The sequence below is a fragment of the Acomys russatus genome, chromosome 6 (assembly GCF_903995435.1).
Source record: "Acomys russatus chromosome 6, mAcoRus1.1, whole genome shotgun sequence".
Taxonomy (NCBI): domain Eukaryota; kingdom Metazoa; phylum Chordata; class Mammalia; order Rodentia; family Muridae; genus Acomys; species Acomys russatus.
This window is the reverse complement of record NC_067142.1, coordinates 41,853,074-41,875,858: the sequence shown is the minus strand read 5'-3', so window position 1 is coordinate 41,875,858 and position 22,785 is coordinate 41,853,074. Positions and strand designations below refer to the sequence as shown.

General features: G+C 35.1%; 1 protein-coding gene across 6 annotated transcripts in view; it reads right to left on the bottom strand.

Annotated features, from left to right (window-relative positions):
* Positions 1-3,388: 3,388 nt before the first annotated feature.
* Uchl5 (ubiquitin C-terminal hydrolase L5) overlaps positions 3,389-22,785 on the bottom strand; it is a 35,866-nt gene continuing 16,469 nt past the window's right edge. Inside the window, exons 4-12 of one of the 6 annotated variants that reach the window (XR_007830778.1) lie at positions 20,309-20,434; positions 20,167-20,228; positions 19,880-20,010; positions 17,444-17,507; positions 11,482-11,599; positions 10,343-10,456; positions 8,105-8,203; positions 7,293-7,442; positions 3,389-3,765 (exon numbers count right to left, since the gene is read on the bottom strand). Coding sequence is in view for 4 of the 6 variants with exons in the window: in XM_051147526.1 (XP_051003483.1) it covers positions 3,721-3,765; positions 8,105-8,203; positions 10,343-10,456; positions 11,482-11,599; positions 17,444-17,507; positions 19,880-20,010; positions 20,167-20,228; positions 20,309-20,434 (759 nt within the window). In the remaining 2 variants the exon portion in view is untranslated. Of the gene's footprint in view, positions 3,766-7,291; positions 7,443-8,104; positions 8,204-10,342; positions 10,457-11,481; positions 11,600-17,443; positions 17,508-19,879; positions 20,011-20,166; positions 20,229-20,308; positions 20,435-22,785 lie in introns of those variants that run through there. The other 5 variants (XR_007830779.1, XM_051147526.1, XM_051147527.1 and 2 more) reach the window with 5 other exon arrangements.

The window sequence follows — 22,785 nt, the reverse complement described above, 5'->3', positions numbered from 1 at the left end:
TGTGGTTACCTGGTAAGATCAAGCCAGTCAACATTCCATCATGAATGGGGAGGGGCACAGGAGGCCCCACCCCTAGCTGAGGACTATTGGCAGTCTGTGGTTTCTGGGAGAAGTCAATGTTCTACAGGGGTGTGACACTGGTGTGTTCACTTGACCTAGTAGATGGCCTCAACCCTTTAGGGGTTACTTTAAAACCGACAGAGAGGGAAGGAGGGAGGGGAGGAGGGAGGGAGGGAGGAAGGGAGGGAGGAGGGGGAAGGGAAGGAGGGAGGAAGGGAGGGAGGGAGAAGGAATAAAGAGACGAAAAAGAGGAAGGGAGGAAAGAAAAAAGAACAAGTTAGGAGGGAATTAATTAGTGTGAATAAATGTTTTAAAAAAACATTGTATACATGTGGAAATTTTTCAAGGAATAAAAATATTTTTAAAAATTAAGCTCAAATGAGTTAGACCAACATGAGTCTAAGACAACCCTCAAGAAACTATTTACATAATTATACCACAGCTTGAAAAAAACTCCATAATTAATACTCCATCTAGAGCAAAGTCTACTTCGCACACAAAAACAAAAGAACCCTGAAAAACTACATTGTCTGAAATTGTTGGAAAATATTTTTTTCAATTTTGCTCTAAAATTTGCTGTTAGTTCTGAATCATCTAACAACATCACTATCAGAGGCTTCCAAATAACTCTCTAATTTATAAATGGGACAATGACCCAAACAGTGGTTCTTTTGTTTTGTTGGTTTTTCAAAACAGGGTTTCTCTGTGTAGCTTTGACTGGCCTAGACTCACTTTGAAGATTTATTTATTATGTATGCAATGTTTTGCCTGAATGTACACTTGCAGGCCAGAAGAGGGCACCAGATTTTATTATAGATGGTTGTGAGCCACTATGTGGTTGCTGGGAATTGAACTCAGGGCCTTTGGAGGAGCAGACAGTGCTCTTAACCCCTGAGCCATCTCTCCAGCCCCTAGACTCAGCCCCTTTGTAGACCAGGCTGGCCTGGAACTCGCAGTGATCTGCCTACCTTGGCCTCCCTGAGTGCTGAGATTAAAGGCTTGCACCACCACGCATGGCTCCAGTGTTTTTAAAGAAATGAAAATGACCAATAGACATTTTAAAAAGTACTCAACATCCTTAGCCATCAGGGAAATGCAAATAAAAACTACTTTGAAATTACATCTCACCCCAAAGACAATGTTATCAAGAAAACAAAGGACAACAAACTAAGGACATGGGTGACACTATCTGAATGTGGATTATTGCTACTGGGAGTATAAACAAGTAAAGCCACTATGGAAAACAGTGTGGGGGCTTCTCAAAACAAAACAAAGGTAGCACTACTAAGCCAGGGAGTGGTGGTGTATACTTTAATCCCAGCACTTAGGAGGCAGAGGCAGGCAAGCTCCAGGACAGCCAAGGCTACACAGAAAAACCCTGTCTCAAAAATAAAAATAAAATAATAGAGGGAAATATGAGAGAATAGGGAAATAGAAGGATCCAGAGAGTCCTAGAAACCCACAAGAAAAACATGATGGGTGGATCTGAACCCAGGGCGGTCTGCTCAACCTACTGCACCAACCAAGAACAACATATGCAGTAAACATTGAACCCATATTCAGAACTAGCCAATAGCCAGGACATTCTCCACAGTTGCAGGAGAGCAGGGACTGGCTCTGACATGAACTCTGTTGCCGATATTTGACCACTTCCCCTTGGTGGGGAGGCCTGCTGGCACTCAGATAAGGGATAAGCAGGCTACCAGGAAGAGACTTGATAGGCTGTGACCTTATGGTGGGGAAAAAGGTCCCCTTCTGTCACAGACCTAGGGAAGGGAAAAAGGGTGAAAGACGAAGGGAGGGAGGGAGGAACGGGAAGATAAAAGGGGATAACAATTTAGATGTAATCTGAATAAATTAATAAAATAAAATTTTAAAATCTTCAAAAAAATAATAAAAATAGAAATAGAACTACCTGTGGTTCAGCTCTATCACTCCTGTGCATCTATTCAAAGGACTCTATGTCCCAGATTCTGGCATAGTTGTGTTTATTGCTGCTCTATCCATAATAGCAAGGAGATGGAATCAGTGTCAGTGAGCATCAACAGGTGGATGGATAATTAAAGTGTGATACTGAGCCTGGTGCAGTGGCACTGACCAGTAATCCCAGCCTCTGTAGGCAGAAGTAGGAGAATCTCTGAATTTGAAGCCAGCCTGGTCTACAAAGCGAGTTCACGGACAGCGCTAGGTGGGCGACCTAGAGAACCCTGTCTTGAAAACCCCAAGAAGAAGAAAGAAGAAAGAAGAAAAAAGAAGAAGGAGAAGGAGAGGGAGAAGGAGAAGAAGAGGGAGAAGGAGAAGAAGAAGAAGAAGAAGAAGAAGAAGAGAATAGACTCTGCAGAAAAATAGATGGACCTAGAAAATATTAAGTGGGATAACTCAGAAGACACATGATACACGTTTTCTCTCTTATTGGATCTTAGTCTTTAAAAATAAGAGTAGAAAGAAAAAAAAAAAAAAAAGGAATAGATCATGAGATTAGAAGGAAGACCACAAGACAGAACTGATTTTTAAGGAAGTTGGGGGTCAAATACATGGATGAGCAAAAAGGAGAAGGGGCAAAAACAAATTATGTATGAAAATAGCAAAATTTAAACTAACACTTTGTATACTAACTTAAATAAGTAATTCTGAATGAAAGTTGAAGTGAGAAAATGGTATACAACTTACCTAATAAAATAAATTACATCATTTTATATAAAAATAAAAAGCCATGTATCTATTTTTAAAATGTACTTGGATAGTTTCTTGATAGTAAGTTTTAGAAATGTTCCTTTCAAGCTTAATGTGGAAAGAAAAAGAAAAAATAAAGAAAGAAAGAAACAACTTGTGAAAGAAAAAGATCCAAAGTGGGCACATTATACATACATTCAAATGTGCATAGTAGAATCCTCTATTACCACTACTATCCTTTAAAAGAATCAGATAACTTAAACTGTCAAACCCTTAATTTTCAATGAATGCACAGAACTGAGAGTAACTCTAAACTCTAAGATTTACAATGTATTCTAACTTCCAGCTTTTTGAAGTAAAAATATTCAGACCTTCCCAGAATAATCCTATAATATATAAACAAATAACCTCAAACAATTGAAGAAAATAAAATTGGGATATTTATTGTCTTCTTTACAGATAGCATTGTAAATCATTAAAAATTGTTATTGTATTCTTTCCAAATGACTGGCCTTAAAAATCAAATTGATATGAGATAAAATTCAGTTTTAAGATCTGCAAAACACATATCAAAGACTTTTTTTTGCCATTAACAATTAGAAACTGATGGCCCAGTTTAAGTAAGATCTGACATTTATAAATTGAATACTAAAAAACATTAATCAGAACAACTATAGACAAAGCTTATTTGTATATTTCCAGGTTCATTACTATAGTTGCATTTCCAGAGTACCAAGAACTCTCAGATCCAAAATTAAATGATGGAATTTGGCCAGCACTTTTTATCCCACTTTTATTTAATATGCACTACATGCACATGATGCAGGTAGGGAAAGAGTTTTTAAAATCCATGCATAAAGGACAAGACAGACTGGTACTATGCCAAACGTGCACTGAGTCAATTAGGATGTTGTTCAAAGTTCCTTATATTTAATGGTTTCCATGAAAATAAGTGCAGCACAGTGTACACAGGTCCAAATATCCTCTTCACTTAGTTTCCTGAGCTTTCTTTGCATTCTGTTTTTCTTTTGCCTAAAAATTAAAGATAGCATATTACAAACTCCTCAAAGATTGTTTTAGATCATACTAAAATAAAATGCATCCAATAATATTCACGAGGCATAAGGTCTGTGTACAGTTCAGAGTACCAGAGCTGTGTGGGAGGACTGTAGTCCTAGTTACTGGGGATGGTGATATAAGAGGCCAGCCTGGCAACATAGAAGGGAAAGGTATTAATGAATAAACAAACAAGGAAACAAACACTGAGTGTGCTCTGAGATACTGACAGCATGGCAGTTTATACTTGAGACTTGCAACAACTTTTGTTGAATCCTTCTCTGGGTAGAGATAACCATTTTTGATTTACAGAAAATGAAATGTACTAGTTATAATAATAAAATATATTCATTCTATAAAGCCAAACTCTTACCATACAAATTCCAAAAGTATAATATTTGTCCATTTCTTATTCAAAGTAAGTCTAAAAAATTCTTTACACTTTGATTATATTGGAATAAATGAATTTAACAGTTTTGGTGAGATTAATAAAATATCACTAAAAGAATAAGTATCAGTAAGTTTATTCAATGTAAATGTTTTTCAACATGTCATTTGACCTCATAATTACACAGCTTAAACACAATGGTTCTATTTGTTCTTTAGTAAAGAACCCAAAGTTCAAAAACATCAAAATTGACCATAGTGAAGTTTTCAGCAGATGTCAAAGACACTTGTTCTCCAGCAGTGCTTTTCAATATATATGTCAACTAGGGTCCTTATTTAAATGTAGCATGATGATTCGGTAATAAAACAAATCTTAGGTGACACCAATGCTGCTGGTCTTTGAAAAGGAAGCAATAATCTAGAATTCTGTATTAAACAATTAAAAATAGTATAATTAGAACAATTACAACCTTTTATGATGTATTAGGTAACCATTTTGCAGCAGTGTGATAAAATTGAGAGCTATGCATCAGACTTAATGGATATGGTGGCACAGGCCTATAACCTCACCTACTTGAGAGGCAGAATGGCTAATTCAAGCTCAGCATGATAGAATGGATAAAAATAGCTGGATGCAGCTCAGTGGTGTGAGTGCTTTGCTAACCTGTGGAAAGCACTCAGATTTGGGAAAAATGAACAAGAAAAAGAAAAATCACAGAAAATCAAGAGCAAATTATTATTTTTAAAAAATGTATGCGTAAAATACAGGCATTATCTAAAGCCTAACTATGGCACAAAATAGCAACATTAGCTGCCTATAAGAACATTTTTAATCAGCAGATATAATTTTGAATTTAATATGTATACCCAACGCTACACAGAATTTCATTTCTTTTTTCATTTGGTTATTCATGTTTGAGACACAATTTCCTGGCCCAAGGCGGTTCTATGGCTCACAATCTTCCTGCCTAGGCTTCATAAGCGCTAAGATTACAGACATGTACCACCACCCCCAGCAAAGATTCCTATACAATTGAATTTTAGGCATAATGAGGAAAATAGTTTTCACTATTTTGCTATTGGTCTCTGAATATAGTTTACTAAAATTAACAAATTTTGTGATCACTGTTCTATTTTTTTATTTAAGAGACAGAAAAAAAAGTTTTAAAGGTTAGCTACTTATTAGCAATTGAGTCAAAATTCAATACTGTGAAATCATTTGGATCCTTCTAGCAGCTATATTCATGATTTTACATAATAGGTATTAGATGTTTAAAAAGTTGAAATAGTTTTTAAAAAGTTGGAATAGATGATTTAGAATTACGTATTCATATATGTGTGCATACGTGCATATATATATAAAAATTTTTACAATATTGTAAGTATATAAGACTCACAAATAGAATATATTTCAGGGAACAGATTTATTATATGGTACAATAAGTTTTACAACTATTTTTAGATTACCTCCTGAGCAATTTATATGCAATGAATGGAACTCTCATAACAAAACTATGAAATCTTAGTATATGTCATTATAGTCATAGGACCAAAGGAAAATCAAAGTCTTCTATTTTGCTTATTATTCAATAAAACAAAAAGACTTTTGTCAACTACTTTCACCATAGGCTATAGATAACTGTCTCAGCCAAAATCCAACTTTAAATAGTCTTTGCACATATCACCACTAAAGTGACACATCTTTTTGTCTTGTCCCTCCTACCCATCTCCACACTCTTAATAGCTGTTTTTCCCTGGGGGAGGGGGAAGAGGTAGGAAACCCACAAACTAAATTCCATACATTCCAAATTTGAATCCAGTTCTAGATTCTATACATAATTTTTCTTTATGATTAACAAATACCATGGTAGCTTTTTATTGTATATAATTTTAAAACCTGATCTTAATCTATTTTACCTTTTTCTCAGGTAATTTACTTTGTTTTTAACATGCACATTTATTAGCAGAGAGTTTCAATGTGGTATTAAAACTTGTTTTGGGTTTTTTTTTTTCCAAAAAAGGATATCAAAAATACATTTGCTCTAAGAAAATTATTTAGTAGCTGCTGTTTGTCCAGAACTTTTAGCATGGCTTCACTGCTCAGCACAGTGTAACTGTTTCACTCTTTCCCAAACCATGCCACAGCTTGTTGAGAAAACTTATGTATCATAACAAAACGTCTAGAATATAATTGCAGCTAGACAAATGAGATGAACAATTTAAAACATTTCAACCAAATGTTAAAGTTGAATACCCTCAAAACCTAGAAGTTAGCACTGTTCATACAGAAAGAATAAATATACACATTGCTTGCAAAGTATTCCCGAGAAATAAACTAGACAGTATGATAACTTCCTTCCTTAAAAATTTCACAAACAAAAAGACGAGCAGAACTGGCGTTACACTAATATTACATGTTCACATACTGCCACCTTGTGTCCAAAACAATGTGAACTACGTAACTATGGTTCTAATGCAAAGATGTTCTCTAAGCTCTCAAAAAATTAAAAATCATCATCATCATCTGGGGAACAGTCATTAATTTTTTTTAAAATATCACACAAAAAATATCCTAATCTATATAGAAACACTATATTTGAATAGAAACTATAAAGAAAAATTTGCATTACATAAAATGATCATTTGTCCATAGGTCCCGATAAGAAATTTTGTCAGGAAGACTGAACTGTGAATCTACTTGCCTCCACCTCCAAGTACTAGGATTACAGGTATGCACCACCACATCTAGCTCTATTTAGTATTTTAAGAATAGAAATAGCTCATGGTGTTTCAAAGAATACTATATCTAGATAACCTGTTAACAGTCAATTCTTAGGACTCGCTGTTAATAAAGACTGAAGATCAGTTTCTCATTTTAGAATACCCTGGGGAGCATGAGCAGAAAAACCTATGTGGAAAACAGAAAAGTTACCAATCTACATTAAGTTTGTGTTTAATGCTAAAAAGTGGGTTGTTATGTTTCAGGTAATAAGGTAAACACAAATATATTATGAATTCAAAACTCAGTATTATTTTAAATTTATAATATGAAATATCTGGGACAAAATGTATCTTTGCTTTGTATACTTTAAAATCAATAAGAAAAATATACCTACCATGTATTCTTGTCTTTAAATTAATGGTCCAAATTTTTATTTGCCTAGTAGTGTCTTCTCAAAGTGTTTCTCAAAATGTGGTACACAGATCAGTTGCATTAGAATCACTTGGGGAACTTATTAAAGATTCCTTCCCCTACATGAGAATATCTGGGGAGGGGCCAGGTAACACGTAATTTAAAGAGCATCCAGAGATGGTCATTTTCAGAAATGCTGGTTTACAAGAGAAACTTACAAACAATTTAACTGTAATTCACTTACTACATAAATATTTTATAAGTGCCTAACAGTGAAAAATTAAATCCTAGAAATCAGAATTTTCCATTTATTTATGTTAGTTATCCCTCAGTGGGAAGATTTCTAGATTAGGAATAAGAAAACCTATTTGCTACCCAAACTATTCTTTTATCCCCCATCAATGTCCCTTCTAGTTCTAAACTCTATGATATCAATGTAAAATTTTAGAAAATTAGCCAAGGAAAAAAATCTATTACTTCAGTTATTAACACTGAAAAAAATTTTTGTTCAAAGAAAGGAATAGTGTTTTTAATGCAAAACAACCTGAGTTCTAGACACTAAGAATTATGGAATGCTAAAGTAGTGGGGCAATACTTTGCTTTAAAGCATCAGCCTATGCTACTTCTCTTAGAATGTAAAAGGCCCTACTTAAAAGAATAAAACTACAAATGCAAAACACTAGGAAAAGAATAAAACTACATAAGCTTCAAGAAACTTTATCTCCATTTATGCCTAAAGCAATATACTAGGGGAGAATCTAATCTGAGTCTCAGTAGTCACCAATGAATACTTACCTTTTCTACAAGTGGAATTAACTGCTGGTGTTCTGCTAAGGTCTTTAACAATTCCATAATGAAAGGCAGATAGTTATGCTTCCTTCTGATATTTTCAATCTGAAAATAAAATACATTTTCAACTGTATTATCTTCTTGCATCCAACTTAAAATCTTCCATTCTCATAAACAGTATTAAAAATAATTTTATTATCTCTCTAGATAATAAAGTCCAACAAAACATGTAGTAATAAGCATTTCTAGGCATAAGAAAGCTGTTTTCCCTCAGCTTAGTGAACAGGTTTTTTAAAGCCCATTCTAGAAAATCTGATTTTGAGGGGGAGAAAAAGGAGCCTACTCCAAGGATATTTATAAAAACATAAGCTGTGAAAACAAACTTAGGAAGGTGTACAAGATAAACACCTCTGCTACTGTAACTTCATAACTACTAAAGCCAAGCCTAAACATACCAGCTTTAGCTTTTGAAGTTTAACAAATTTTCTTGGGGATTGTTTTCTTTTAACTAGTGAGAGTAGATGGTTAAGAGGGGAAAAGTTTGTGCTTCATTGAAAAGCTAGTGAAAAGTCTCCCAAATAGGTGCCTCTTGCTTTGTACGGTCACTGAGCTATTATACAGTCCATCTAGTAGATATTCGACTGGTTGCTCCTTTCCCATAGTTAAAGCCTCTATCATGGTAAGTCACTTCATCACTCCCTCATATGAATTAGAATTTATAATTTCTTTTAAACGAAACGTGATTTGTTACAGGTGCTTACAATTAAGTCATGGGGAGTTTGTATACCTTTTTAGTTTATGTGATATGGAAAATAATGGTGGAAGCTATCATCTCATACTTTCCTGTACCCATAAACTTGGCCATTTCTTTTTCTGCTTTTAAAGTACTCTAGAAGCCTGCTCACCTCTCACTTGGAAAAAAAAAAAATCATACTATGGGTTCAGTTATGGTCCACTTATTTTATTTAATCTTTAATAGTCATTTGTTGGCTGTTAAGTCCAATGTGACATTGTGCTGACATAAGTGAGCAAAACAACAAAAATACAGTCCTTACCTTCAAGCTTCATATGAAAGAGGAAACTTGTACTGCTAGGACCATATGACAGACATCCTAAGGTGCATCACCACAGGTGTGCAGTATCTAAATCCTCCTCCCACTCTACCTTACTAGAGATGGTCAGTGAAGCAGGACAGCAAAGTTGCCTGCCTGTTTGTTATAACTAAAAAAATTATATAAGGATTCTTAAAAACCTAAGAATTTTAAGGAAAAATTCAAGTCGTTTTAAGGCATAATGATTTCACTGTACATTTAAAATGGAATATATACTAAGCAATAAAAGAGACTATTTAAAAACTTCACTTGTTATTACAGTAATCACACACACACATACACAAATGGTATATTGAGATCCATTACTTTTTACACTAAGTAATAATTAAGAAATTAATTTAAGTATTTTTAAGTGTTATTATTACTATTCATGAAGCAAATAAGTAAAGTTCAGAAGAACCAAAATTTTCATAAGAAATATAATTTCTGCTTTTGGTGGAAAGCCTTTTTAATAGTAAGCAAGTATTAGTATGAATTCACCTTGCATTATAAACAAAAGTGTACTTCTTAACCTGAAAAAGGCCTACAACAAGCAGATAGGCAAGCACCTAGTGCTTTTTAAATACAAATTTCAGCTAGTCTGCAGTGGCAGGGATCTGTAATCTCAGCAGATTTACCACTGGTTCAAGACTAGTGTCCTTTATACATAGGGAGTTACAGGCCAGAATGGCTACATAGCCAGGCTACATTGAGCCTGTCAAAACAAAAACAAACAACAACAAACCTCTCCACAATTAATTAATTTTCTGCCATAGAAACTCAGGACTTTTGCAAAACTGACTGCAAGTCTTGATCAGACACCATATACAAGGAGAGCCTGAAGCACATCACACTGCACAGCACAAAGCTGTCACAGCCTACAGACAAGAAGTCCTGGTTGTCCCTCACAGTCACAGGTAGGAAGCCCTTGACTTCAGGAAGAATAGTAGGTATAGTAAACTGAGACATCTAATATGGTAAAAATCTGTTCATAATACAATTTAAATGTGAAACTCCATCAAGTACCAGACTATTAATACATTATTCTGAAAGCTCATCAATGATGTAAGGGAAAGCAATCAATCATTCATTCAACACACCTTCATCTCAAAATTTACTAAATTATTAAAGTAGCCTATTTTTAGAAACATACCTTATATCTCTTTAACTTTTGTACTTCTTCTTCAATAAGCATCTGGTTTCTGGCAACTTCTGACTGAATAGCACTTAACATAGTACTACTCTGATCTGTATCCATAGGTTCCTCCTTAGGGAGAAAAAAAGAAGCAGTACCCTAATGGCTGTGGCTTAAGTCAAGATAACATTTAAATGACTAATATGATATAATTATTTTCTAATTCAACTTAATGTTGGCAAGAGTATTGGCCCAATAAGAAAAAAAAATTGAAGCCTTAAATATACCTTCCATATTTCTATGTTCTACAATATATGACTTTTTCACCCACTACCAATATCATAATATAGTATATTGTTACAGTCTATTAAATTACAAAACAAATTTGCTTAAACGGTCTTTAAAATGGGATGAAAGGACTTTTTAAAAGACTTTCTCAACCATTAGCTCTGTTTTCCAACCATATTTACTATGGTAAAAAGGTACTCATTAAGATTAGTAAAGAGCACATGTACATTTAAAAATATATACAGAAATACTCTCTTGCTTAATTATATAGTAAGAGAAAAGAGCTAAAATAACTCATTACTAGCATCTAGCACCTGTTATGTTAGTCTTTAAGTGTTACGTAAATTCAATTCTTATGACAATATTTTATGGTGAACACTATAATCCTCATGTACATTAAGAAGCTGAGAAAAGCTGGGCTCAGTGGTGCACGCCTTTAATCCCGTCACTCGGGGTGGCAGAGGCAGGAGGATCTCTGTGAGTTTGAGGTCAGCCTGGTCTACAAAGTGAGTCCAGGACAGCCAGGGCTACACAGAGAAAATTTTATACTTAAAGGCCACAGGGAATGCAAAGAAGGCAAGAGTGCTTCCAACTGAAGCATGATGGATGGCCTGTGTTCAGATACCGCAGATACACACAGTCCTATAACACTGGTGCTATAATGGATCAAAGGCAGGAAAATTGTTGGGACCTGCTGGCCAGCTGCCTAGCTCCAAGTTTAGCAAGAGACTCAAAAGAATAACGCAGAATGTGATAGAACAGGATACTAGATATCCTCCTCCAGCTTCCAGACACAGCCCCTCCTGCCAGCGCCCCACCCACTAGATACATACAACCAAGGGCATGTGCGTGCACGAATATATAAATACAATATGGCCACAAACCTCTGCAAGTTGTCTTTGTAACTCTGCTATCTTCTGTTCATATATCATTTTTCTGTCAGATACAATGGCCATTAAATTAAATCGAATTTCTCCTTCACTATACCTACAAAAGTTTACAATATAATAAAAATTATAAAACCATTAGTATTAAGATAATTCATTATTATTACTACATAATGAAGGAAATAAAACTATCACTAGGCAGACAATAAAAGCTGACATTTTAATAAGGTTTTGTCTTAGAAGGAGTATAATGTAGCAAAAGTTTATCTAAATTTCTTCAATTGCAAGTATTTTTAAGTGGTCTATATTACTATGAATTTCACTTAATATACTAGAAAGTAATATATGTTTTCATCACTCTTCCTTATAAGAAATAGGATATTAGTACTTAAGATCTCAGAGAAAAGAATTAAACCAAGAGTTTACATTTGTTATATTTTACTGGTGACACTAAACATTTTTTCCAAGTCATAATGTAGTAAGTATATATATTTCTCTCTTTAAATTTTATAAGCTGTTTCATGATTCAAGCAAGAAATCCAACAGCTGATATTCTCCTAAACTATGCATAGAGGAGTTATGTCTAGCACTGATACAGGCAAAGTATGGGAAGGAAAGGAAGGTTTTCACATTACACTCTTAATTGGCAAAAATGTTGACAGCAACAGACTGATGAGAAACCACTAACAATACAAAGAATATAGAAAAAGGAAAAATGCTACAGACAAAGAAAATTCTAGAGAAAAAATAATCCAGTAACTGGCAATATTGAAATAATTTCTGGAAACAGAAAATAGAAAAGCAGAAAGAATTAACAGAAAAACAACAAGAAAAATTTTGAAGGCCAGAATTAAACAACACTAATTATATTAAACATATAATATATTTTGTATGCAACTTCATCAATTATATTGGATAAAATGATCTCAATACATTAAAAGATTGACAAGATAGATTAGAAAACATCAGTTAAATATTTAATGCCTACAAAAAATTCATTTCAAATATGTCATTAGGCAAACTGTAAAAAGGATTGGAAAAGATTTCTTCTAATCTAAATAAAACAAAAGGGGCTTATACTACTAAACAAACTTCATTCATGGCAAAAACACTACAAAATCATACATTATATGTTGATTAAGAGTATCAATCCCTAAAGATAAACACTGATCATAATATGCAGGCACTAAACTAAAATAGAAGACGAAAAGCAAAATTAAGAAAACTTAAAAGAGAAATTTAAAGCTTTAACTAAAGAAATTTAAATTTAAAATTTTAAGGATAAGTTAAAAATGTATCCTCTTTTACAGATCATATGTTTGTGTATGCAGAAAATATTACAGAGTATGTGTGTTCACTTAGGTTATAAAATGTAAAACAAAGAAGAAAAAAGTCAATTCTCATTCTGTTAATTAGCAAGACTACATAGAAATCAAAACTTAAAGCATAATACTATTTATAATACCACTCAAAAATATGAAGTTCTTAGGTAATTCAGAAAAAACAAATACAGGAGCTATATGCTGAAAACTACAAAATGCTGATGAAAGAAATCAAGAAAGAAATAAATGAATATACTATGGTCATGGATTGAAAAGCTCAACAGAAATTGTTTAAAAAAAACAATTAAAAAAACTTTTGTAACCATGACAGAAAATATGCTAACATGTACTTGAGAAACAAAATAACTATAATAGCTAAAATAAATTTTGAAGAAAGAAATGGAAGCATGAGGCACTAGTCACGGGCTTCAAGCATGTCTGTGTAGAACTGAAGGAGGCAAAACAGATGAAGAAAGAAAACTGACTGCAGAAACAGAATCACACAAACATGCCAAATGACACACAACCTAACAGAATCCCACAAACATGCCGAATGACACACAACCTAACAGAATCCCACAAACATGCCGAATGACACACAACCTAACAGAATCACACAAACATGCCGAATGACACACAACCTAACAGAATCACACAAACATGCCAAATGACACACAACCTAACAGAATCACACAAACATGCCGAATGACACACAACCTAACAGAATCACACAAACATGCCGAATGACACACAACCTAACAGAATCACACAAACATGCCAAATGACACACAACCTAACAGAATCACACAAACATGGCGAATGACACACAACCTAACAGAATCCCATAAACATGCCAAATGACACAAAACCTAACAGAATCACACAAACATGGCGAATGACACAGAATCTAACAGAATCACACAAACATGGCGAATGACACACAACCTAACAGAATCACACAAACATGCCAAATGACACACAACCTAACAGAATCACACAAACATGCCAAATGACACACAACCTTTTAATAGCACAGAAGGAATTCATTGAAGGGCAGACAGCCTTTCCCAAACTGGTAATGGAGAAAGTATATACACAAGCAAAGAAAAAAGTCCTTAAACCTTCTCCATATCTCTTCAATATAGTTCTTGAAGTCCTAGCCAGAGCACTAAGACAACACAAGGAGACCAAGGGGATCGAAATGGGAAAGGAAGAAGTCAAACTATCCCTATTTGCAGATGATATGATAGTGTACATAAATGACCCCCAAAATCCCACCAGAGAACTCCTTCAGTTGATAAGCACGTTCAGCAAACTGGCTGGTTACAAAATTAACTCAAAAAAATCAGTAGCCTTCCTATATACAAATGACAATCATACAGAGGAAGAAATTAAGAAATCTACACCCTTCACGTTAGCCACAAGCAATTTAAAATACCTAGGAGTAACTCTAACCGAACAAGTGAAAGACTTGTTTGAAAAAAACTTTAAGTCCCTAAAGAAAGAAATTGAAGGTGACTTGAGAAGAAGGAGGGATCTCCCTTGTTCCTGGATCGGGAGAATCAACATAGTAAAAATGGCCATTTTACCAAAAGCAATTTACAGATTCAATGCAATCCCTATCAAAATACCTACACAATTTTTTAAAGACATTGAAAGGTTAATTCTCAACTTTATATGGAAAAACAAAAAACCCAGAATAGCTAAAACACAATCTTATACAATAAAAGATCCTCAGGAGGAATCTCCATACCTGATCTCAAGCTGTACTATAGAGCAATAGTAATTAAAACAGCATGGTACTGGCACAGCAATAGGCTGGTTGATCAATGGAATAGAATTGAAGACCCAGATATGAATCCACACACATATAGTCACCTGATTTTTGACAAAGAAGCCAAATCTATTCAATGGAAAAAGGATAGCATCTTCAACAAATGGTGCTGGTCTAACTGGATTTCTACATGTAGAAAAATTCAATTGGACCCATTCTTGTCACCATGCACAAAACTCAAGTCCAAATGGATTAAAGACCTCAATATAAAACACTAAATCAGTTAGAAGAAAAAGTGGGGAAGAGCCTGGAACACATTGGCACAGGAGACAACTTCCTGAACAGAACACCAATGGCCCAGGCCTTAAGGTCAACAATTAATAAATGGAACCTCATGAGGCTGAGAAGCTTCTGTAAGGCAGGAGACACTGTCAAAAGAACAAAGCGACGGCCTACAGACTGGGAAATAATCTTCATCAACCCTGCATCTGACAAAGGTCTAATATCCAAACTTTATAAAGAATTCAAGAAATTAAACGCCACCAAACCAAATAACCCAATTGAGAAATGGGGCTCAGAATTAAACAGAGAATTCTCAGCAGAGGAATATCAAATGGCTGAGACACACTTAAAGAAATGCTCAACGTCTTTAGTCATCAGAGAAATGCAAATCAAAACAACTCTGAGATTCCATCTTACACCCATCAGAATGGCTAAAATCAAACATTCAAGTGACAACACATGCTGGCGAGGATGTGGGGAGAGAGGAACACTCCTTCATTGCTGGTGGGAATGCAAACTAGTACAGCCACTTTGGAAATCTATCTGGTGCTATCTCAGAAAACTGGGAATAGGGCTTCCTCAAGACCCAGCTATTCCACTCCTTGGAATATACCCAGAAGATGCTCCACCACACAACAAGAAAATTTGCTCAACCATGTTCAGAGCAGCCTTATTCATAATCGCCAGAACATAGAAACAGCCTAAGTGTCCCTCAGTAGAAGAATGGATAAAGAAACTGTGGTACATTTACACTATGGAATACTACTCAGCTATTAAAAACAAGGAATTCCCAAAATTTGTGGACAAATGGATTGAACTAGAAATGATCATAATGAGTGAGCTAACCCAGAAGCAGAGAGACTCAAATGGTATTACTCACTTATAACTGGACACTAGCCCAAGGGGCAGGTCCCATGAAAGTCTGCACCTACCAGGAAAGTGGGATAGAGGTGAGAACATCCTATTGAGACTCTAGGTGAGAAAAATATAGGGAACAAGGAAGTAGGTGTATCCAGAGGGTCCTAGAAACCTACAAGAGGAACATTATGATGGATGGATCTGAGCCCAGGGGTTCTGCTTGATCTAAGGCACCAACCAAGGACAAAACGTGCAGTCATCATCAAACCCCTACCCAGATCTAGCCAAGGGACAGAACATTCTCCACAGTTAAGTGGAGACTGGGGACTGACTTTCACAGGATCTCTGGTGCCCCATATTTGGCCATGTCCCTTTGTTGGGGAGGCCCAATGGCACTCGGAGGAAGGATAGCGGACTACCAAGAAGAGATTTGATACCCTAGCACCATATTCAGGGGGAGGAGGTCCCCCTCAGTCACAGTCATAGGGAAGTGGGATTGGGGTGAAAGTGGGAGGGAGGGAGGAATGGGAGGATGCATGGGATGGGATAGAAAATGAAATGTAATATGAATTATTTTATTTTTCAATAAAAATGTGTTAAAAAAAAAAAGTCCTTAAACCTAAACACCTCACCATACACAAAATTATGTCAAAATAGATCACAGAGTTAAATTAAAGATAGTAAACTATAAACCTCTTGGAGAGCGGGTGAGAATGGAATCTAGGGCCTTGCAAAGAACTCTTAAACTTGAAAAAAAACAAAACAAAACAAACAAACAAAACACACACACACACACACACACACACACACACACACACAATTAATAGTGGGAAATATTGCAATGGAACTTGACCAGAATTAAAGACTTTGTTTCAATGAGTGAATGGGTTAAAAAAAAAATCCAATTTTAATACTACAGAACACTCTAGCTATTAATAAAAACTGAACTGTTGTTGGAAATATACTTCAGTGGCTGAGTGCTCGCTTAGTGTGCATGAGGTCATGAGTTGCATTCCTAGCACAACAAAACAACAAAGCCTCTAAAGTATTATGTTGAATAAAGAGACCTAATGTAAAAAGATGACAAAATTAATGATTCCATTTAAAAATGTGAAAACATAAGACCAGGGATTAAGGTGTAAGTAGAGGACAGCGAGGGCCAGGGGAAGGAACTGGCTATGGGTAGAAAGGACAACATGAAGAATCCTAAGCTGAGTTGGAATTTTGCTGGGTCTTGGGTGTGATATTATAGTGTAGCTTTGTGAGATTACAAGGTAAACCGTATACATAAACTATTACTTTCTACAAATGATTGTGTGTATATATAATTATTTCAAACTAACTTTATTTTGAAAATCCTCAATACCAAAACTATTTAGCGGTATCAAACAGTTCTTTTAAGGCTGGTGCCGTAAGTCAGTGGTAGCTCACTTGCCTAGCATACCTAAAGCCCTAGGTTTAATGCCCTACACTGCTAAATCAGCAAAAAACAGAAATAAAAGTAAAGAAACAAACAAAAAACGAAAATCTTCACTTAATAGAAATCAATGCGTTTTCTTGTTGTATCACTAAATAAAATTTCTGAAATACATTTCCTGAATACATTAATTCAATCAAGAATAGGTCAGATGTTTAACTTAATAACATTAAAGAATTAAACTCTTTTTCAATAAAGAAAACTTAAAAAATGACATTAGTGGAGCATTACTTTTGAATCCGTTTCTCTATTACTGGCCTCACTGCACTAATCCAGTCGTCTTGATTGCATACACCTAGAAGGAAATGTTAAACAGTTAAAACAAAAATAGAAAGGCCATCATTAACATTCTCTCAAAGTTTTAATCAACAATATTGAGTTGAGGAATTATACATGTGTATGTGTGTGTTTTAAATATCTCAGTATATAACCTGCTCTGTCTGAAATATGTAATCCTGATGCAGGCTTCCCAGATCTCAAATTGTACCTATGAGCCACCCTGTATCTTGTCAAGTCTTTTTTTTGGGGGGGGGTGGGGGGGAGGTTAATTCTTTTTAAGTGTAATTAAGCTTCAATTCTTATTTTCTGATAACAGAAGAATACTATCATTTGTACTGTCATAGTACTGTTTAACATGCCATATAATCATGCAACAGACATGGATAGTAGACACTAGAATATTTAAGGAAGTAAGGAATGAATTAGGAAGAAACCCCACTTAAACATATAACCATGAGATAAAGATAATTACACTCGGCGACAGAGTGCTTGCCTAACACATATGTAGCCCTGGGTTTGTTCATTCTTTCATTCTCTCTCTCCTCTCACTCACTTGGCCTCCCTCCATCTCACCACACAAATTCTTTAAGCAATATTATAGGTTATCATATTTTATATATGACAAAATTAAAGAATTATGAATAAAACTTAGACATTAGTGCTAAAATAAGGATTCAATCCCTATTGTCTGACTCTCCAAAAATGTGAAATAAAAAATTGATAAGGAGTCATAAAGAGTAAAAAAGATTAAAATATATCATATGCATGTATGGAAATGTCATCATGGATAAAAACTATTTTTTACATTACTATATGCTAGGAAAAATTAAAACAAAATTGAAAGCCACCCATAATGCAAGACCATTTAGCCAGAGTGTCTTACTCTTCTTTCCCCAGAAGTTCACCTCATAACATCATGGCCATTCCACACTGCCTACTACTTCCTTCTTATCTAGCAATGTTAATGAGCAAACGGGATGATCAGACAGAAGTCAACAGAGGGTATACAATAACCAAATTACCAAACTAGGAAAAGCAGCTTCAACAAAATTATTATTTTTTTCCCCTTTTGGTTTTTCAAGACAAGGTTTTTGTGTATGCCTGGCTGTTCATGACTCCATCTGTAGATGAGACTAGCCTTGAACTCACAGAAATCCACCTGCCTCTGCTTCCCAAGTACTGGTATTAAAGGTGTGTACCGCCACCACCGGGCTCTATGAAATTATTTTAACAGCCAAAATAATATATATTTTTATATACAAAGCTTCACTAGATGAATTCTTAGTTGTAAGTGTGAAAAATAATCAAAAATTACAAAATTTTAAACAAAACCAACTTATTTATTGTAGTGATGGGGAATGAGCCTAGGTCATCACACATGGTAGTTGAAAGCGCTACCACTGAGATGAATTTCTAGGCCTAATTTTATGTATAAAAGTATAAAATTTTATCAAAAGCATATATTAGATTCAAATAAAGCTGGATTTATTTGAATAATAAATTTGGTTTGCTGAATTGCAATCTAATACAACAAAAGAAGAAATTTAATGAAGCCACAAAAAAGAATTATAGTTCTTTTGTCAAGAGCTGGAATGTAGCTCAGTGATAACAGCCCTTGCCTACCACATATTGTAGGCCTGTATGTGTGCATGTGTGCTCTCTCTCTCCCGTCCCTTCTCCCCTCACCCCACCCCCAACAAAAATTCTTGTTAGGTTATCATAAAAATGGCTTTTCCATTGTGGCATTTTCACATATACACAACACTAAACTTTGCTTCCATCTGCTGGTTTCCTACACTGTCCTACCTGAAGCCTCCTACCCACATCTGGTTTTTCCCCACTTCTGTTTTCTGGCCACATGTACTTGACAACAACTCCCCTATGATCTTTTCCTCCCTTCTTATGTTTTCCATTGCAAAAGTTTACATGATGTAATCTCCTGCTGAGACAGAGACAGGAGGATCACAAATTCAAGGCCACTTTACTTACACAGAAGGCCATATATGAAAATAAATAAATTTACTAAATTTAATTAAAAATATATTATGTGAGATGTTTTGAAAAAACACAGTCCCTTAGGAAAAAGCTCCTAGGCTCCGAGTGATCTGTAGTGTAAGGACTTCCTATACGGTCATCTCATTTTCATCAAGTGATCTGTAGTGTAAGGACTTCCTATATGATCATCTCATTTTCATCAAGTGATCTGTAGTGTAAGGACTTCCTATACGGTCATATCATTTTCATCAAGTGCTCAAGACCATCATATTACAATACCTCAAAGCAGCTTTCATTCTCAGAATTTAAGAAGACCTATACCTAATAGGAAGGAGAATATAAAATCTATTTTTCCTTATCCAAAGTGAACTACCAGAACAAAAAACAAATTACCTAAATCAATTGGTCCTTCTCTTAATCCATCTAATTCATACAGTCTTCCATTAACTGGAACATAACTGACAAAGTGAAAAGCATCTTCTTCTTTGGGTGATGTCTTTGTATCAAATTCAAACATCTGTTGTCTACAGTAGAGAACAAAGAATGAGAGCCAAAAAAAAAAGCAAATCCAAAAAAACAGGAGATAGAAAATTGCTTGACTGACAGACAGACAGACAGACAGACAGACACACACACACACACACACACACACACACACACACACACAGACACACCTTTACCTGGCAAAACTGTTGTGCACTTGTCGGATCACATCTGAGTTGCTCAATGCCAACCCTTTCATCTAGAATAATTCAGAAAAGTAGCCTATTATAACAAGCACAATCACAAATATGTCATTTTAAGATTAAGAACACTACTCACAGCCGCATCAAAACTTTGGGAAAATTCTTTAAATTCTGATAATGTCTCTCCTAAGTGGACATCTTGATGGGTACAGTTCAGTAATACACTTACGATAGCCTGAGTGGCACAAGCATTATTAATTACCTATAAAATATAAAAAGGAAGAGTAATGAGTTTGTTTTATTTTGTTTGTTTGTTTGTTTGTTTTTCAAGACAGGGTTTCTCTGCGTAGCCTTGGTTGTCCTGGAAAATTACCCTAAACAGAAGTAGTCTTCAAATTCTATTTCATATAGCATTGGCATAAACATTTAGTACCCATTTGGTCTACTTTCAAGAACTTGATAAAATTATTGACTGGAAGAGTCTAAAGAGTCAAAGAAACTTAGTAACCATTAGTACTGAAACCTAGTATAGTTAAGGCAACAAGACCAACCAGTGTAACCTAAAATAGCTGGCTAGAACAAAAGAATGTGTCCTCCTTTAACTTCCTTCTTCCCAAACTTACTCCTATCTAATTCAACTATATTTCAGTATACAGTCTGAGTTTTAACTCCACTAGATGGCCTTTAGAGAGAAATTCTGGAGCTCATTTCCACTCTCATTTGAATCCCCAATAGGACTGTATATTGTCCATATATTTTTACTCAGTCATAAGCCACAGTGTTGTTGTCATATTGTACGTTCAGCAGATTACATGGACCTTACATATACACATGAGCCAAAGTAAACAGTCAACACTTCCTTATGTACCGGATGGCTTTCTGGGCACTTTAAACATACCAATTATTTTAATCTTCTTAACAAACTATTAAAATATTATTCTTATTTTGTTTATCAAAGCTAAGGCACAAAGAACTAAGTGGCTTCCCAAGGGCACACAGCTAATCAAGAAACAGTCTGGTTCTAAAATGTGTGTAGTGGACATTACATCAAGCTGATGTCCACTATATATGTATGCGGGTTAAATATTTTATAAAATCTTATCTCCTACACTGCTCACAACACCTAATATGTTAAGATCATAAAACTGGGAAGAACGTCCCAATAAGTGTAACATCAGTAAAATGAGTTACAAAGAACGCGGCTGAAGAGATGGCTCAGCAGTTTCAAGCACTTGCTGCTCTTCTGGAAGGCGTGGACTTGGTTCCAAGTATCCACATCAGACAGCTCACAATTATAGATAACTCCACCTCCAAGGGACCCAACACCTCTGGCCTCTAGGAGCACCTGCACTCATGTACACAAACACACACACTTAATCATAATTTAAAAAAAGAAGTCTTAAAAACTAAAACAGAAGCAGGTAATCAGCCTGACATGGTGGTACCTGGCTTTAATCACAGCATTCAAAAAGATCAGGAGGATCTTTGTGAGTTCAAGGCAGGCTGGGTTTACATAGCAAGTTCATGGACAACCAGGGCTCCACAATGAGACCCTGTATCAAAAAACAAAAACAAAAAACCCAAACAAAACAATAACTATCCCCCCCCACCCCAACCCCAAATTATGAATGAATTAAACTCTGGCTTATGTGAAGAAAACAAGGCCTTCAAAGAGACATGGGGAGATGCTCAGTGTGTGTGTGAACACACACAAACACAGACACACACACACACAGGGTAAGTGGGAGACACATTCAATTTTAAAATAAAGGTAAAGTCAGAAGGCTGCGGAAGTAGGATCTCTTAGGCTTTAGTGTTCAACATGGTGAGACTGTACTTGAAAAATACAAAAATCAAACAGTATTACGATAAATATGTTGCTCATGAAGAAACCTGGGGGAGAGAGGAGCCACAAAGAACATAAACAACAACAAAAACTAATATAGTTGAAATAATTTTTTCTAAGATTTATTTATATTACTCATACAGTATTCTCCAGTCCCCTAGAAGAAACAAGTCTAACTGACGTATCAGAGGTCCTTTCCAAATATGAAGTTTTTATATAGCTTTGAAACCCTGGACACACTGACTAAAGCAAACACAATGAAATTATGGAAACAGCTTACATAAAGGAACAAGTGACAATGGCTGTAAATTGGCTGTACGAGTATGGCTGTAGCCATAAGGGTCATTTACTAACTTATAGATCAATGATCTTAAAGATCTCCTAAAAGACTTTTCACGGAGAAACTGCATAATTAAGGGTGCTTGAGAAAGATTAAGTTGAAATTAAAGACTGGAGAGGACTGAAAATAAAAACACGATCAACTAGTTCATTATTCTAACAAAACTATGAAATACTAATGCTAGACTATAATTAAGTAAATAATTAAAATATAAAATAAGGAAATTCTAATAGCCATATGAAATAACACTAAAATTCTGTCAAAATTGAGAAATTCTAGGGGAAATTCTGAAAGGAATAACCTGAAGTCTTTATTAAACTTACAGAATACAAAATTACAATATTCTCACAAATGCCAAACCAGGATGAATGTACAGGTCAAATCTACCAAAATTTGGGGGGGGGGAATCTTTTTTGTTGTTTTGATT